This window comes from Syngnathus floridae, chromosome 21 (assembly GCF_059516105.1).
Source record: "Syngnathus floridae isolate MCC-2025c chromosome 21, RoL_Sflo_1.0, whole genome shotgun sequence".
Taxonomy (NCBI): Eukaryota; Metazoa; Chordata; class Actinopteri; order Syngnathiformes; family Syngnathidae; genus Syngnathus; species Syngnathus floridae.
This window is the reverse complement of record NC_142433.1, coordinates 3,354,840-3,371,161: the sequence shown is the minus strand read 5'-3', so window position 1 is coordinate 3,371,161 and position 16,322 is coordinate 3,354,840. Positions and strand designations below refer to the sequence as shown.

Genomic DNA, 16,322 nt, shown 5'->3' with positions numbered 1-16,322 from the left:
GTTTAATTTTTTTATTTACTGTGCAACTTAAACTCAGATTCAGATCGCATTTTGAGGAACAGGAGCAATAAAGGTGAGTTTTGATTTAGTTTTTATTACAAAATAAAAGAATATTGGCAACAAATAATTAACTGTTAACATTTCTTAATTCATCCGAATTATATTTATTTTAAATAATGCATTTTTTAAAACTGTGGATGAATCACCAGTTTATTTTTAGAAAATTAAATAATCTACTCATTTTAACTTTTGTCATTCGTCACTCGCGTTGCAACGTCACAGAAATCTCGCGACATTTAGATCGATAGCCGTCCACGAGCTTATCAGTCGACGTTCGGAGATCGTTCGAATCCTCGACGTACACGAACTGCTAGCGGATAGGAAAAACATGCTTTTATTTCATTTATATCTCTAACTTGAATTTGCTTGACAATCCGATCTTCAATTTAGGACGTGAAGGAGCCGCTTCATTTGCGTGCGTCGTCACGTAGCAGCTGCTAGCCTCGCGCTAGTTAGCTTCTTTGCTAACCATCCATTTCGGAAAAATACAGGAAGCAGAGCACGCACCAAGCGCGGCCTACAAGGTTGCTCTCCACGCACAGACGCCATCGATTATTTTCAAAATCTGCACAGGTAATTATTACACACTTTTTATCCATCAATCATCTTGGTAAGGTATTAATCTGCAACAGCTAACTAGCCAATAAAAGGATTATCAACGTTTAGTCAACGTTCGTCTTGAACGCGCTTAACGTTGCGATCGGGGGCGGTATTGGCGAGGGAATTAAAACATCGAATATATGTCAACATGTTTGCTTAAATGCATTATTTTCTTTAAAATTTCAATTACATTATTCCTCATACATTTAATCTAACAAGGTACCTGTTCTTTAATCTCTGCAGCAAGTGTTCCCATTAGGACAAATATAGCTCAATTATTGTTTAATGCGTGCAACACTTGCATATATATACAGTTTATTTTTGTTAAGCATAGTGAACTGTGATCAGATTCTCATTAAAAGCTATTCAATATCTTCTTGGCGTCAGAAAAAATGTCCTTAGCGTGGCTTGGAGTGAAGCTTGTTGGGTGGTAAAGTGGTATCAAGTAATTTGAGCTCCTTCTCAAAACCCTCTTGGGGGAAATCGTGTACAGAGATAGAAAGAATCCACTTCCTGTTCTTTTAATGCTAAATGGAGCGTTAGTGTTTGGTTACATCCATTAAAGCGTGTGAAAGCCTTTGCTTTAATCATCCGATTTCAGAATATACAAGCTAACTGAAGGCCTTACAGTAAGTGAAACCACTGGTGTTGTGCATGAAAAACAAAGCAGTCTTGTCAGTGTGTAAATAATAAATGGCGCTTGTAGGCCTTCTTCCACTTCCCAAAATGGCCACTCAACGGGTTCATCTACTAGGCAACCCCTTGTAAAGGGCAGTAAGGGTGCTTTTAAATCGAGTGGTTGGTCTTTCTTGTAGATAAAAATGGTGTAAGCGTCATGGCAACCAGTGTGAAACCCATAGCAACCGTTTGTTGTCTCTGGACATTCCATTTAAATGCAAATATTTGCTTACTTGAATATTGCTACCGTGGGATATTTTTAGTAATTGATTTTGATGGATTAAATCATCCTGAAGAGCAGCAGCATTCCAACTTGTGTGCTGCACACCGCACATATTGTGTGGATTGTTGCTGCAGGCTAACGTCCATGTGTTTGCATGTTGTTGCAGCTGCTGCAGCTTTTCTCCGTCCAACCTGTTGTCCTCTCTATGTCATCATCACACGGGTTTAAAATGTTCACACTGTTGAAGGTCATGCAAGCTATGTGATGAAAACTAAGGACGAAGAGTTGTTTATTTAAGCCCGTTTATTGCACACCATTTTAACCTTTGCCCTAGTCCGAGCGGTTGACCTCTCCTGTTGCACATTTGGTCGGCAAATAGTGCAGCATTGATCGGCACTTTTCACATAAATCTGTTTCTGTTCTTTTTTTCAAGGATATTTAATCTGAAATAAGGGCTCAGATGGCACCATACTCTCCTTCCCGCTCCAACTCCAGATCCAAGTCCAGGTCCAGATCTGTATCTAGATCTCAATCTAGAAGCCGCTCTCGCTCAAGATCCAGAAAGCGTCGTTACAGGTAAGTCACACCTGAATGTTTTGTCTCACAAATTTTCTTTGAAGGCATAAAATTTATTTCATTGTGGCCACTTCTTCTTTCCCTTTTCTCTCAGCTCTAGGTCCCGGTCCCGCTCTCGTTCCCGCACACCTATGTCCTACCGAAATTATCCCTCCCGGGATTATCAGAACAACCGGGGCTACAACCGCGGCTACAACCGCGGCTATCGGAGGCCCTTCCACTTCCGCGGCCGCAATCGGGGCTATTACCCTCGCGGTCACTACCAGAACCGGGGAGGCGGCTATGGCTACAAGTCTAACTGGCAGGGCGGCGGAGGCGGCGGCGGCTGGCACGACCGCAAACGTGACCAGGACAACCGCTCGCACAGCCCCAGGAGAGGGCGCTCACGCTCCCACACGCCAAACAAGCGCTCGGCCAGCCGCTCGCACTCCCGCCACTCGGACCGCTCGTCGTCCGAGCAGTCTCATCGCTCGAGGGCTTCCAGCACCTCCAGGTCACGCTCGTCTACCCCGTGCCCCCGCAACAAGGGCAAACCCAGCTCCAAGATTACAAAGGAGAAGCAAGGAGAGAGTCAAGCGGAGAAGCCATCCGGAGAAGGCACCGTGATCGAGAAAGCCTCCGGAGGTAAATGGATCGACTACGAGGCGGGCCGAGGCGGCTCCGAGGCGGCTCAGAAGGAAGACGCCGCGTCTGCCGACAGCCCCCCCAAATCGGGGCAGACGGCCTCCTTCGGCGGCTTCGGCTTCTTCTCCAAGGAGGATGCCAAGTCTGGAGAAAAGATGGTGATCTCTGCTGCCTTCAAAAAGTATGTGTGTTGCACCTTAATGGGATGCTTGCTTTCTTTATTTTCACAGCAACTTGTGCAACATGTCATTTTTCTTTCAAATATTTTAGCCTTTTTCCAAAGATCTTTGGATGAATCATCAGTTTAAAATGGAATAGGACTGACTCCCTGATTTTAAATATGACAATTGTCCTTTGATGTGCACTGAGAGGAACTTTATTGAAATCCCCACGTACTTAGAAAGAAGCGCATTACGTGAGTATAAATACTGTCTCGTCTGTCCTATTTGCCGCGGGGAAGGCCTTTTGCCCCCCCCTCCTCCCACCCCCCGCCCCTCCCCTACACATACGATGTCACTTTTGCTCAGACTATGCTGCATCGCCTTTCTTTGCTTGTTGACCAACCGCCACCGATGCTCACCTCTGTCGTGCTTTGTCATGGTGCATCAATTCTTACGGGTGGTTTGGTTTGACATTTGGGCAGAATAAAACCAGTCACCCCCCTTCCCTCCCTCCCCCCCCGACCGTCAGCGAGTTGCAAAGTTCTCTTTTAACGCTCGCTTTGTTTCGTTAGGTTCTTGGCCGAAAACAAAAGCAAAAAGCAGGCCGCTGAGAAGGACGATGGGAACGAGAGCGAGAAGAGCAGCACCGAGAGAGATCAAGAGAAGGGCATCAAGTCCGGAGACGTCTTCAGCATCTCCATTCCGTACGTCGACGCCAAGGACGACAAGACCTTGCCGTTCTTCGACGAAGAGGAGGAGGAGTTCCTCAAGTCGCACGGCTTGAAAGACCGAGACGCCGACGAGGACGGTGCGGGCAAGTCCAACCCCACGCCGCGAGACATCTTCGGGAAGTGGGGCGACGAGCCGACCTATTCCACCTCCTACCCGTTGCTGAAGGAGAAAAGCCGCAGAGATGAGGATGTGGAGACCTTGGATAAAATGGTGGAGGAGATGTATCAGAGCCGCAAGCACAGCAAGAAAGAGGAGAAGGCCAAGAAGAAGGAGAAGAAAGAGAAGGAGAAAGAGAAGAACAAACGTAGTCCCTCCCCAGCTGTGCCTTCCAAAGTCAAGGACAGACCGCTCTTCCCCGGGGCTTTCCCTCGTGAGGAATCTCCCGCACGCCTGGCGTCATCCAGGGAGGATTTTGAACAGAGAGTGGCGTCTTTGGAAGAAATGCCAAGGTACGCCCACTCGCATCCACTGTTGAGCGCTAACTTGTTGTGTCCTCCTAAACCTTGGCCTTCTTTGTTCTTTTCCTCTCTCAGCTCCTCTATGTCTAAGAATCGCCTCACGGCCAGAGATCTGGTGAATCCCTCGAAGAAAGATTCAGAGTTCCGCTCCATCTTCCAGAATATTCAGTCCAGCCAGCTTCGCAGCAGCCCCGCTGAGCTCTTCGCTCAGCACATAGTGTCCATTGTGCATTACATCAAAGGTACAGTGCTGGCCAAGTGCGGCTCGCCGGGGCTTCTTTTCACGGCGGCCATGATGTTCGCGGTGACCACAGATGCGTCCGAACGTTTGTTTTGATACCGCCTTCACACTCGACGTCTCTTTTGTTTCGCAGCTCAGCACTTCCCTTCCTCAGAAATCACTTTAAGTGAGCGCTTCGCCATGTACCAAAGAAAAGCTGCAGAGGCAGAAATGAAGCCAAGGAAGAGCCCCGAAATCCACAGGTGGAAAGAAACTCGCAACACTTTGAACACAATGTCGCTCATATATATATATTTTTTTAAATGGCTTCTTCTCTGGTCTTTCAGGAGAATTGATGTTTCCCCCAGTGCCTTTAAGAGGCACTCTCACCTGTTTGAGGAAATGGAGGAGCCCAGTTTCAAGGTGACCTGTCGTTTAGCAACTTGACCCATTTTTTCCCCCACAGCCGGATTTGAGACGACCCAAAACGGCCCGTGTTCAGCTTTGTGCTTTTCTTTCAAAGGATGCATTTTTCTAAATCAAAAGAGCCCAATTGTGTATTGTAAGTGCCAAGCGAGCCTGCAGCCTATGAGATATGGTTATTGATTGGGTATGTACCAACCCCCCCGAGCAAAAGGCTAAAAGGAAGGGAGTTATGATCCTGAGTCCAAGCCTCTCATGGGACGCTTATCAATGCCTTAACCTTGTAAGTATCTTTCCATGAAAAGAAACTTGAAGCTACAAAACTACTGTCACGTTAAATAATTCCGCTTAAATGATACATGCATGCGCCTGGTTTCCATCACTTCTTGTTTTATGCTCAACTGTAACTGAAATTACACAGCAGGTTGCATTTAACTGTGAGTACCTGGTCTCGGCCACTAGGGGGATACACCAAATGGTGTGAGTCAATTGGAAGTGCCAAGAGTTCACCTCGCCAAATTAATAGCAGTTTGATTCATGTTTCATAACTGGCTTCGGCGTCTTTGCTCACGCCCGCGTGCCTTTCGCTGCAGGATTCAAGCAAAAAGTTGAAAGGGGACACCATGGACCTTCGTCTGGACATTGAAAGGCGTAAGAGGTTTGCCGGGAAGGAGTACAAGCGCGAGGCAGGCCGGAGCCCAGAAGGCTCCCGGGAGAGGTCCTCTGAGAAATCGGGGAAGCACCACAAGAAATCCAAGTGAGTGGCGAAGAGATGATGGCAAGTTTTTTTTTTATTTGGTGTGTTCTCACCTCGCGTCTTTGCAGGAAATCAAAGAAGAAGCGGGACCGCTCGCCATCCTCGTCCTCTTCTTCGTCCTCCCCGTCCCCTTTCCCGTCCGCGCCGCCACCGTTCCGACCCAAGGAATACATGGCAGGAGACGGGCCGGAGCATTTTGAGGAGGGCTTCTCTCACAACCGCTACCCGCCGCGGGACTACGGCGGGGACCGCGGGCACCCGCGGGATTTTGAGGGCCAGCACATGGAAGGCCAGAGAGGCAGAGGCCGCGGATTCGTAAGTGATTGCGTGCGCTCGCTTGCTCTTTTCTTCTCAGCGAGTGAAAGTCGAACAAAAGCGGGAATGTCCGATCGTAATCCGACTGGCTTCCTCCCGTTTCAGTTTCCCAGAATGAGAGGACGAGGATGGAACAGGGGCAATTACCCAGGCAACAACAACAACAGCAATGGCAACCCTGCCAACATGAATCCTCAAGGGCGCCCCCCAGAGGAGGAATGGGATCCTGAGTACACACCCAAGAGCAGGAAGTATTACTTGGTGAGTCACAATGACATTAAATCTCGACATGGACTTTGAATGGCTTCTTGGCATTAGGGCTGGGCAATTAACCCAAATGTAATCAGGATTTCGATTTTGACCTCTTAGGAAGAACGGAATGGAAGAGTGTGATTGTGCCGAGCGGCGCCGTGTATTTGCAAGTTCCCAGCGTATCCTGAATTTTCTACTTTTTTCATGATTTTTTTTCATTTGAGATTTTACTGTGAAGCTAAACGCTTGAAGAATGACACACGTTGTATATTTCAATACAAGACAAAACCATTGCCAGTGCTAATGCTGAAGTCAATATAAAATCCTTTTACATGACAAAGTTTTCATCGGATTCTGAAAATGATAAACCTTTAAATAATAAAATAAAGTATTGACATTCAAACGCTGTTGAAACACATACACGGAAATAATGTAACGAAATTCAAAGGCCCATTTTCTTTCCAATTTGTGAACAGTTTTATTAAAAGAAATCAATCCCAACTTTCTTCTTCTACTCTTGTTTGATTGTTTGTACTCCTTGCATGCACGGCACCACACTGCCCCTAAGAGGCCAACGCGCGCACAGCAGGATCAGCTGGTATTTATTTATTTTTTAATTGATATTATCTTAGTATTCTTATTTGTTACAAATTGATTTTCTGTTTGTTACTGTTATCGTTGAGTTTTCAACGATTCCATTTTAATGTTGTACAATGTATCAGTCGTGATTTCAAAATTGTAATGATTTCATCCTCTAATCGCCCAGCCCTACTTGGCGTGCAGATTTTTTTCTCCTGTCAAATGTTCCATTGCACTTAAATACTTTTCATCCCCTCCCAGATTGATCTCATTCTAAAGTTTCATTCTGTTTTGTTCCTAGCACGATGACCGCGACGGCGAGAAAACCTGGGTGGACAACCGCGGGCGCGGCCGGGGGTCCTTCATGCCCCGCCGGGGTCGCTTCGTGTACCGCAAGGGAGGCAGCAGCCCCAAGTGGGCCCACGATATGTTCCAGAATGCGGAGCAGCCCGAGATGGGAGAAGACAACATCGAGGCGGAGCATAAAGATGCCAAGAGTGCTGACGAAGGCCTGAAATCCTAAACAGCCCGTCGGTGTGTCCACATGTTGGTGCGCTTGTTTTTTTTTTTCCTCCCCCCTCACCACCTGTATCTCTCCTCTCTCCTCATTTCATTCTCTTTATAGATCAAGTGAAGAAGTTGGTTTCGAGTTTTTATGTCATGTGTTCGATGACCCGAATGGTTTATTGTTGAATACTAAGGCGGCGTCGTTAAATAAACGTGGGAAAAAATTACAAAAATATTTGTGCCTTAGTTGACTAAAAAAAGGAAAATACAATTCTACGTAAGTGTTTTTGCGGTTTGAAACGGAGGGAGAATTGTCCCCATTATATCATTTTTTTTTTTTTTTTTTTAGGGGGCCCTGCTGACATCTTGATGTTAAAACTGCATGAACATATTAATGCTTCTCTCCATGGGACCAATCAATAGTTGCAATTTGGATTTAAAAAAAAATATTTACCCCTTCTCAAAAAATGTTTTAGCACCCACTTCATTTGTGAATATATTAGTGTTTCCATTTAAAAGTCCACCTGAAAATCACTGTTTTGCTATAGACATAAAAATATAGATACTTGCTCTCTAGGTTTATATGTCATTTTAGCAAAGTAGCTACCTTTTTATTTGATGTAGTTTTAATTGACAGGCAGAAGTTGCGTAATTATGTACACAGTTATAAATGTTAAATTGTTGTAATACTTGGGGGTAAACAAGTTGAACTATTTTGGGGGGGTGAAGGTAATTTCAGTTTAAACTCGTCATAAAAGCGGACGTTAAAAAAAAAAAGTAGGCAAGATGTTTTCAATCTGTACGCAACAACTGTGGATCTGCGGTTCTTTTTGTTTAATATGAAGCTGACAACTTTTATATTGTTGAAGAGCTGTCATGTTTGTCGTTTAATTTTCAATAAATGTCCTTATCTTTAATTTGGGAACGAAGTTGTAAGAGTTCTATTTGGGATGAGATTGGACATCCTAAATCATGTTAGATGGTCCACTTACTGCATAATGAAGCTTTTCATGGAGAAGTGCTTCTCTGGTCTTTGCCAACAGAAAGTTCTCCCGCTCTCCAGACTTTGCTCGGATCCACTCAGGGAAGCTCGACACAGTCTGGCGAAACTCAATGTCTCTTTCATAGAGCTAAACAAGACGTGTCTTTACTCGAGAGCCACGTTGTTGGAAGGCTGCTGGGAATTGTGCGGAAAGAGAAACACGGAGCGTCGGGGTCAGTGACACTAGCCAGTGGGAATGCTGGGAAAACTTTTTTTTTTTTTCATCTGAAAGGAAGTCCACTGGAATAAATGTACCCAGACAGACCCATTTTGGAAAACTTGTGGTCTTAACTAAATGTTTATTGGCCCACTTTATCCTTTATTTTCTTTTATGGTGCCCTTATAAGGGGATGCTCAAGACTTTTCAAATTTAATGGATTATTATAGCAGATTGACTTCATTGTTTTTGGAAAATTGGGTATTTTTAACTTTTATTTCCAGTTTGGATTCCAAGCAAGATCTTAGATGCGAATATACATTTCAAAGTTCTTGCACAACAACAAATGCCTGAGTTTCCTGGAATATCAGATTGAGTTGGTGAAGATCCACTTTCAAGTGACTACACATGGGTTCCAAGACAAAAGGTAAGCAGAGCTGCGCTGGGTAAGTGTTAGTTTCTGCTAAATGTTAATATACATTAAAACGCACAAAAAGTGTTTGCAGATGTTTGGGACACTAGTGGTAATGAACTCGTCCAATAGTTCCCGTCCCAGTGACCAGGATGTCAGGCTGTCCGTTCCTCCATATCTCCCTGATGATGCGCTCCCTCTCCTCCAGACGCCGAGCCTTCTCCAGCTCCTCGACCGAGTCGAACACGTCGACGCTCTTCAGAGTTCCCATGGACTGCGTGCTTCGCTCATCCATGGGCACTAGAGTCATTTTCTGGCTCCCTTCCTCCTCTTCCTCCGCTATGCTCTCATCCTCTTCTTCTTCACTGGATTCCTTCAGCTGCCTCTTTTCGGGGGATGGAGCAGGCCTCCTGACGCCGCGGCGTGACCTGCAGGTGATGCCGGTCACCAGGAGGCACAGCGCCATGAGAAGGCCGAAACAGACGCCCATCATGAAATAGAGGGCGAAGCTCTCCGGGTTGGCTGGATGGACAGGTGGAGTCAAATCATGCTTGTTTGAGAAGATTTTTTTTTTCCTGAGATCTTCTTACCTTTGATATGCGCGTACGTCGCCATGCTGTTACTGAGCAGCTCCATGTCTTTCCTAATAGGCTCCATCTTGATTTATTTAACAAGTTTCTAGCATCTCCAGGGTCTGGCTTTCCTTTAAACTCTGGAGACCTTCAGCTCCTGTCAGATAAAAATCACACGCGAACAGAAGTTCACAAACTTTTTCAAGCAGCAGACATTCCAGACAGCCGCAGGAACCGAAAGTATTTTGTTTATGTTCGGCTTTCAGCAGCGACATGGGTCTTAACTAATGGGGATGTTTATATTTATGACATCAGTGCCTGAGGGGACTCATTTCCAGTTTCCTGTGTCAAACAGCTCCACTTCGACTCGTTTCACACGGCAACAGTGACATTTTTGTCTCAAATTTTTATGGTTGTGGATTTTATCTGCTGACTGAAACTTTTTTTTTCCCCCAGCTTTTTCTAACAAATTGGGGATAATGTAAATATCACTAAACAGTCCCACGGTTACAGTTAATATAAACAAAATGGCCGCCCCCTTATCATTAAAATAACAACATACATGGGAGCTAAAAAGTTTTCCCTCCTGTGCTTTCTCTCCAGGGAGAACAAAATTCTCCCCCTTGTTCCAGTTGCTCGACTCACTCATCCACCCTGATCTTTATCCTAATGACTCTTGGCAGACCCCCGCAAAAACTTTGCCTGATTACAGTCTTCTGGAATGGCATTATCACAACGACAACTGTTTCAAAATCATCTCCAGTCTCCATATTTTTGTTGTCCCATCAACAAGTGTATTTTTAAGCCCAATGGCACAAACAAGTGGTTTGTGGTCATCCGGGCAGGAAACAGAAATACCAGACGGAGACAAACGTCCATTTTTATACAACGTTGGGCAGACAAATGAAAACCCAATCGCGTCTTGACTTAACCTCGGCAGCTGTAGCTGTTTATGTGACCCCATAAAAACCTCCTCCGACTCAACTCTCCCACATTTCCTGCCCGGATAATCCCGTTTAAGATGAAAGCTGGAGGCTCTGACAACAAGCAATCAACGTGGTCTTCAACAATGGACTCGAGGGGCAAATACACACTTTGCACGTTGATTTCTTAGCTGTTGTTGCGCTAATGAAAAACTGTAGGACTACTTTGGGAGGAAAATTCTTAATGAGGTTGGTTAATTACCTCAAACAGCGGTAAGGGATTTATTTGATCTCTCCCCCCAGGCAATTTTAAAAGCAAATAAAACCTCAAAGGAAGCATAATAAAAGACTCCAAACCCTGTAAATGCTAATGACTAAATACAGTTAATATTTACTAACTTGTTCAAAACCACAATGTGGACAAGCACTATAGAAAATAAATAACTTTTTTAAATTAATTTTTTTAGCTCACTGCATTTTTTTCCTTCATAAATTTAGCAAGGCAAGATGAACTGGATAAGCTGTATAGAAAAATGATTATAGAAAAAAAATCAGGATAGCCTTGTAATATTTTAATTAATATTCCTGCTTTAGTGGATCACTCACCGTGCATCAGCGGACTCCAACTAAATATCCAGTGAAGATGTAGAAGTCCACATGTGTGAAGAGTGACATGTCATTAGTTCCTCCACAGGAAAGCAGTGAGACGCCGCCGCCAGGAGAGAGATGATGTTGCCGGTCCTGAAGTCCTAACATCCACTCCAACTCATCTTGAGTGGGAGGACACCCTGCTACTTAGATTCCTGAAGAAACTAAGCTCCTTTTACCTTCCAAAAGATGCAAGCACACTCTCTTCCAAGTTGCTGTTCACAGTGAGGTGATGTGTCCACTCACTGCTGCTTGCAAAACACACCGCAGGTCTGTTCATTTGGAGAGCCAGGAGGGTGGAACAGGAAATAGCTTGTCGACTGTTTTGGGCACAGGGCCCTTTGCTTCCTTGCTGCTGACGCTGGTGGGGACTTGTGGATTAATTGAGCTCTTTGTATTTTAATCGAGGAAGGGAGGCGGAAAAATCTGTGGCCGTCCCAGGATACATTATAACTCGGGCGAACAGGTGGTGTTGTTTGATTAAATATGGAAGATCATTTTCAACATCTACTCCGGAAGGGATCTTAATTATAGCTCCAAAATTTTGGAATTTGTGATGATTCACGCTTTAGGTACTTTTGGATCCAAATATTTGGTGTGTGAGTGGCTGGATGTGAGCCGTGGTCAACAGCAGCTTCTGTGTTGTGCATTGTAAAATGATTGTTTACGAGACTGAGTCCGTGTTATGTTCTATTCTGAATTTAGCAGCGTGGTTAATGTGGTCCGGCATCAACTGTAAGCGTTCATTATGTGGCCCGTTGTCACTCCGCACAATCTCAAGGTTAGCCAGGAGAATAAAAACAGGAATAAAAGCCACATCCAAAACAATGATCCATCCCAGGGACATTCCAAAAGTTCTGAGGCATAATTCTCTTAATTTAAGTTTGAAATGACATCCTTCGATCGTGGCTTGATGTGTCCCAGCTGCATCTGTGTTTTGTCAGGCCTGCCCTCTTCCTGACACCCGGCAAGAATAACATCGCCCTTCTTGCAAATTCCTTAAATTCCCATTCATTGGGAGGACACTGGGACCAGCAGTTTTTCTATTAAGGGAAACACTCTTCCTTTCACTAGCCCATCCCGTGTGCTGGATGAATGTTTTCCTCGATGTGCGGGCGCTTACCAATTGATTTCGCAGACAGATGGACTCTGTGGCGCAGGAGGAAATAGTGGACACACCCGTCCGTTGTCCTCATTGTAATATTTGCACTTTTTATTAACAAAGGGCTTTTCTGTTGTAATGGGAAAAGCACTACTTTGGATTAAATGTACCTGGAGGAAGTCGGTGTTTACATTTTCGACTAATCTTTTACATTTGTTTCTATGGTACACAAATGTTCTTCTAATTGTCTGGCAAAATTTTCCAGCTAAAGAAAAGCAGCTCGTTTATGATTCTGCCACCACTATGCTTCAGAAAAAGAAATCATTCATTATTTTATATCATTAAAGCTTTATTTTTATTAGAAATGAACTCAAAAAGCTTCAGTTAGTTTGTCTTCTTCTTGGCATACTCCTTTCTGCCTCCTCCCTCTTTTCCAAAATTGCGGACACGGTGGATCTTGGCCAGCTGACCCTGTATAGTCTTCATGATGTCCATGTGGTCAGGGATATGAACGTATCGGATGTTTCGACCAGTGATGAAGAGATCCTGCAGGTGAGTCTGGCGACCCTTGCTGTCTCGGAAGAGTACCTCCTCCAGGCGTACGTTCATGAAGGCGTCCACGTTGATCACCCGGCCCCGTGCAGTGCTCTCGTTCCTCAGGTCCACCGTGGTCACCTCCCCGCGCAGGCCCTGGAGAAGCACCACCATGCTGTTCTCTGCGATGGTGCGCTCCCGGATGGAGCTGAAGTTCTCCGCTTGGCTTGACAGCGGGCTCTCCGTTTTTTCTGACTCCATGGCTTCCTGCAAGAAGCCTCAAGGTTAGCACATTGGTGCATAAAGAAACCATGTGTGTGTAATACATTAATTTAATTATATTTTCCCTTATATTTAAACACGGTTTCTATTCAAATTGCACGTCTTGCAATAATAACTTTATATAACTTGAAGCTGCATCTCGTTTTTCTAAAACAATTGTTCACAATCGCAATAATAGAGAACTATTTTTTGTTAGTACCGTTTTGTTGGAACCATTGCAATAATGCGTTATTTAAGTAACTTTGATTAAAACCATGCAACAAGAAACACAATTACAAACAAAACTATTGACAGATCGAGCTATGCATATCCAATATGGAAATATTACCTTGCGTTTTAATCCATTAGAAAATTACACATTTTGAAAAAAGCCTTCGCGGAAGAATGTCGAACACTTCCGGGTACAGGAAACAAAACAGATTGGCCCATTTAAGCTCAGATATAGCTGTTTGCATAGCAACACTGCCCTCTGCCGGATTTTGGAAAATTCACAATTCTTGGCTATTATATTTCCAAAAGAAAGGTATTCAAAAAGAGGAATAATCATCAAGAAATATTTTATTAAGCGTTTCAAAAAATATAGTGAACTGCAATAAATTAATTACAACTGTTTTTAAATAATTTACAATTTTTTTATTTATTTGAAGTGATAGAATAATGCGTTATTTCAGTAACTTTGATTAAAACCATGCAACTATAAACGCAACTACAAAAAAAAACTATTGAGTGATCGAGCTATTAATATCCAACATGGAAATATTATCTTGCGTTTTTAATCCATTACAAAATTACACATTTTGAAAAAGCCTTCGCAGAAGAATGACGAACACTTCCGGGTACAGAGAGCAAAACGGATTGACCCATTTAACCTCAGAAACAGCTGTTGGCATAGCAACACTGCCCCCTGCCGGATTTTGTAAAATTCACAATTCTTGGCTATTATATTTCTCAAAGAAAGTAGTCCAAAAGAGGAATAATCATCAACAAATATTTTATTAAGCGTTTCAAAAAATATAGTGAACTTCAATAAATTAATTACAACTGTTTTGAAATAATTTACAATTTTTTAAAATTTATTTTCGGTACATTGAAGTTGTGAGTGATTTATAATAATAAAAAATAAAATAAAAATGATAATAATGATAATAATAATAATAAAAGAGAATTATGTCACAAGGGTTCAAGGTCATCCATCATAGACAGCAGGTCATCTCCCTTGTCGCTGTTTACATTATCTGGGGTCTTCTCTTGTTCTACAAAAAGTCTGGCAATTTGAGCCAGCTGAGTCGAGGAACTTTCATCCTGCAATAGAAAAATATTTCAATCATATGTAATTTCCAGGAACACGTGCCCATTTACCTTCAGGGCTTGTATATTCATCACTTCAAATGACTCCTCGGCCCCTCCTGAAGCTCCCCTATCATAAAATAAACACCAAATTTAACAAAAGCATCATGCTAAACATGACAGCTGCAGAAATAAATCACATACCCCTCGTCGTCTTCTTGAGCACCAGCGAGCAGATTGATCTGAAATCCAGTTTCAGAACCGGACACGTTCTCAATCTCAACCGTGCCCATCAGGCGGGCCAGTAGATTGAGCTCTTCTTTAGCCATCGGGTTGGGAGAGGCATCTTCCAGGTTCTTCAGAACCAACACATTCCATTTGGGTTTTTATAATAGCCATAAAAATGTTTTTGGAGTTTTACTACAATACCTTCACTGAGGAACCTTTGGATGAGTCTCCTCCAAGATTTACACTATACCTTTAAAATGGAAAAAAAGTGTTAACTTGTACCTAAAAATATTTAATATGAAGATAAAAAAGGTGCACAACATGTTCATGCCCAGTTTGATGACTCGGTTTCCACGTAGGCCAAACGACGCGTCTTTTATAGGGCGACTGTAGCTCCCTCCCGATTGGAAACGGCTCTGTCGCATTTCCCGTCCCTTTTTGTCAAACATCCTACACAGACACGATGAAGATGATGATGCTAAACTTTTCAGTAACACAATCAGTTGTCACCTAATGACCCCAGGAACGTCCATTCCGTGAGGCACCGGGCCAGATGTCGACAAGGCAAACCGTCCATTGGGATTTTGGATTTTGTTTTGGAGGAAAATGGACACCTGAATGAGAAAACAGTGTTTTAATTTCCCTTATATCCAGCGTCGAATTACTAGCAAAGGAACTCACGCGGATGTGCGTGTCCTGTAAGAACGTGAGCAGCGTTTGTCGGAGAAGCTGGAATTCACCTGCAGTCATAGACGAGTATATCTACAGTGAAAAGAAATATGCCCCGAATAACTTGAAGCGAGCACACTTGACCTCTAATTTAAAAAAAAAGGCAGAAATACAATTAGTTTTAAAAAGTTTCTAGATTTTAGACTGGATGCGGGCTACCTCGATGATTTTTCTGTGAGTCTCGTCCACTTTGTTTACAACGGCGGGAGTGTCCTTCACATATTCCCTGATGCTGTCGATGTGATTGTATGAGATGAGCAGCAGGTCCTTAGGACGTGGACACTGGAAGACTTGATACTTGAAGGCCATGAGTATCAGATCGTAGAGCTGTTTGAAATTTTAAATTTTAAATTTAGCAAGTGCTGATAGTTTTTTTTGTTACCTTCTCCATGCTGACTGTGTTCAATTTCATAATGGAGACGTGCGCCAAGCGAGTTAGGACGACTTTCATTGTCCTGTGTGAATAAAGCAGCTGAGGTTTCAGAAGTTCATCCATGAAGGCTTTGCTGAACATGGTCCCCACAATGTCGTTCATCACTGTCAACACAGGAAACCATATGTTGGATGACACACCCTGGAAATATTTTAAAATATTTTGCTAAATTGTAAATGATGTGTTAAATTTTTAAAAGTGTATAAATGCATAGCAAAAATTCACAGAGATTGAAAATTAATTTTCACAGACTGTACCTCGTTGTCTGTCATTATCAGACCACACTCCTGCAGTAATCCAAAGAAAATAAAAATGTTATTCTATCAATAATAATAAAAGTTTTGCATACTTGGAGAAACAGAGGCAACCTACCTTTCTCAGATTTGTCCTCAGAGGTGTTCTGAGCGTGCAGACGTTGGTCCAGTATATAAAGCATCTCGCCTCCAAGGTTAATAAAAACCAAGGGGAGCGTTCTCATCGACATCCTGCAAAACCCTCGAAAGACTCCAACTACTCGGACGGTGGTGTCTTTTTAAAGAACATGTTTCCTGGAGCAGGTTGAGGCCCTTGCTCTTATCCAAGCATGCCTCTGCAGAAAACCCTAAGATGTGACAGGTGGTCAGGCTGAGGATCAGCCATGGCCTGGCTCATCCTCATTGGCTGCTGTGCAATGATGACATACTGGATAATGCACTTAGACTGTTGGGAGAAATTTGGATTGGGGAGGAAAATGATGACAGCTGCTAAAAGGTCTTTATTGTTTATTGCACAATACCATATATCAAGTTAAAACATATAAATTTATTCT

General features: G+C 43.4%; 4 protein-coding genes across 9 annotated transcripts; 1 reads left to right on the top strand and 3 right to left on the bottom strand.

Annotated features, from left to right (window-relative positions):
• Positions 1–288: 288 nt before the first annotated feature.
• thrap3b (thyroid hormone receptor associated protein 3b) lies at positions 289–8,090 on the top strand. Of its 4 annotated transcripts, XM_088365135.1 has the most exons (13): positions 289–633; positions 1,995–2,137; positions 2,232–2,942; positions 3,495–4,103; positions 4,188–4,354; positions 4,487–4,595; positions 4,680–4,755; positions 5,349–5,512; positions 5,581–5,827; positions 5,933–6,088; positions 6,648–6,677; positions 6,960–7,208; positions 7,515–8,090. In XM_088365135.1, exons 2-12 carry the CDS (start codon positions 2,022–2,024, stop codon positions 7,179–7,181), a joined length of 2,607 nt encoding a protein of 868 aa, XP_088221261.1. In that variant the 5' UTR covers positions 289–633; positions 1,995–2,021; the 3' UTR covers positions 7,182–7,208; positions 7,515–8,090. The 4 variants fall into 4 exon arrangements, with proteins under 4 accessions (XP_088221261.1, XP_088221260.1, XP_088221262.1 ...); XM_088365134.1 differs by having other exon boundaries at positions 6,960–8,090; XM_088365136.1 differs by lacking the exon at positions 6,648–6,677 and having other exon boundaries at positions 290–633; positions 6,960–8,090.
• Positions 7,236–11,270, bottom strand: eva1bb (eva-1 homolog Bb (C. elegans)). Of its 2 annotated transcripts, none has more exons than XM_088365142.1 (3): positions 10,878–11,270; positions 9,367–9,505; positions 7,236–9,298 (listed from the first exon to the last, which is right to left on the bottom strand). In XM_088365142.1, the coding sequence occupies exons 2-3, from the start codon at positions 9,431–9,433 to the stop codon at positions 8,883–8,885; spliced, it is 483 nt and encodes a 160-aa protein (XP_088221268.1). In that variant the 5' UTR covers positions 9,434–9,505; positions 10,878–11,270; the 3' UTR covers positions 7,236–8,882. The 2 variants fall into 2 exon arrangements, with proteins under 2 accessions (XP_088221268.1, XP_088221266.1); XM_088365140.1 differs by having other exon boundaries at positions 9,367–9,496; positions 10,878–11,268.
• Positions 11,271–12,361: 1,091 nt separating this feature from the next.
• On the bottom strand, positions 12,362–13,305 carry lsm10 (LSM10, U7 small nuclear RNA associated). Its single transcript, XM_088365143.1, has 2 exons — positions 13,166–13,305; positions 12,362–12,822 (listed from the first exon to the last, which is right to left on the bottom strand). The coding sequence occupies exon 2, from the start codon at positions 12,814–12,816 to the stop codon at positions 12,406–12,408; it is 411 nt and encodes a 136-aa protein (XP_088221269.1). The 5' UTR covers positions 12,817–12,822; positions 13,166–13,305; the 3' UTR covers positions 12,362–12,405.
• A 527-nt stretch (positions 13,306–13,832) lies between these two features.
• On the bottom strand, positions 13,833–16,134 carry oscp1a (organic solute carrier partner 1a). 2 transcript variants are annotated; one of them, XM_088365138.1, is made up of 11 exons: positions 15,887–16,134; positions 15,772–15,801; positions 15,464–15,618; positions 15,241–15,408; positions 15,034–15,114; positions 14,863–14,966; positions 14,674–14,802; positions 14,554–14,602; positions 14,329–14,480; positions 14,197–14,254; positions 13,833–14,139 (listed from the first exon to the last, which is right to left on the bottom strand). In XM_088365138.1, exons 1-11 carry the CDS (start codon positions 15,996–15,998, stop codon positions 14,008–14,010), a joined length of 1,170 nt encoding a protein of 389 aa, XP_088221264.1. In that variant the 5' UTR covers positions 15,999–16,134; the 3' UTR covers positions 13,833–14,007. The 2 variants fall into 2 exon arrangements, with proteins under 2 accessions (XP_088221264.1, XP_088221265.1); XM_088365139.1 differs by having other exon boundaries at positions 15,241–15,378.
• Between the last annotated feature and the right edge of the window lie 188 nt (positions 16,135–16,322).

Excerpts from the sequence above, each read along its gene's own strand:
- thrap3b (XM_088365135.1), top strand. The coding sequence starts at position 2,022 with ATGGCACCATACTCTCCTTCCCGCTCCAACTCCAGATCCAAGTCCAGG. Across the intron at positions 4,104-4,187 it reads TCTTTGGAAGAAATGCCAAG|CTCCTCTATGTCTAAGAATC; the intron begins GTACGCCCACTC and ends TTCCTCTCTCAG. Across the intron at positions 4,596-4,679 it reads AAGAGCCCCGAAATCCACAG|GAGAATTGATGTTTCCCCCA; the intron begins GTGGAAAGAAAC and ends CTGGTCTTTCAG.
- eva1bb (XM_088365142.1), bottom strand. The coding sequence starts at position 9,433 with ATGGAGCCTATTAGGAAAGACATGGAGCTGCTCAGTAACAGCATGGCG. Across the intron at positions 9,299-9,366 it reads GACGTACGCGCATATCAAAG|CCAACCCGGAGAGCTTCGCC; the intron begins GTAAGAAGATCT and ends CTGTCCATCCAG.
- lsm10 (XM_088365143.1), bottom strand. The coding sequence starts at position 12,816 with ATGGAGTCAGAAAAAACGGAGAGCCCGCTGTCAAGCCAAGCGGAGAAC.
- oscp1a (XM_088365138.1), bottom strand. The coding sequence starts at position 15,998 with ATGTCGATGAGAACGCTCCCCTTGGTTTTTATTAACCTTGGAGGCGAG. Across the intron at positions 15,115-15,240 it reads CTCACAGAAAAATCATCGAG|ATATACTCGTCTATGACTGC; the intron begins GTAGCCCGCATC and ends TTTTCACTGTAG. Across the intron at positions 14,481-14,553 it reads CCAAAGGTTCCTCAGTGAAG|AACCTGGAAGATGCCTCTCC; the intron begins GTATTGTAGTAA and ends TTGGTTCTGAAG.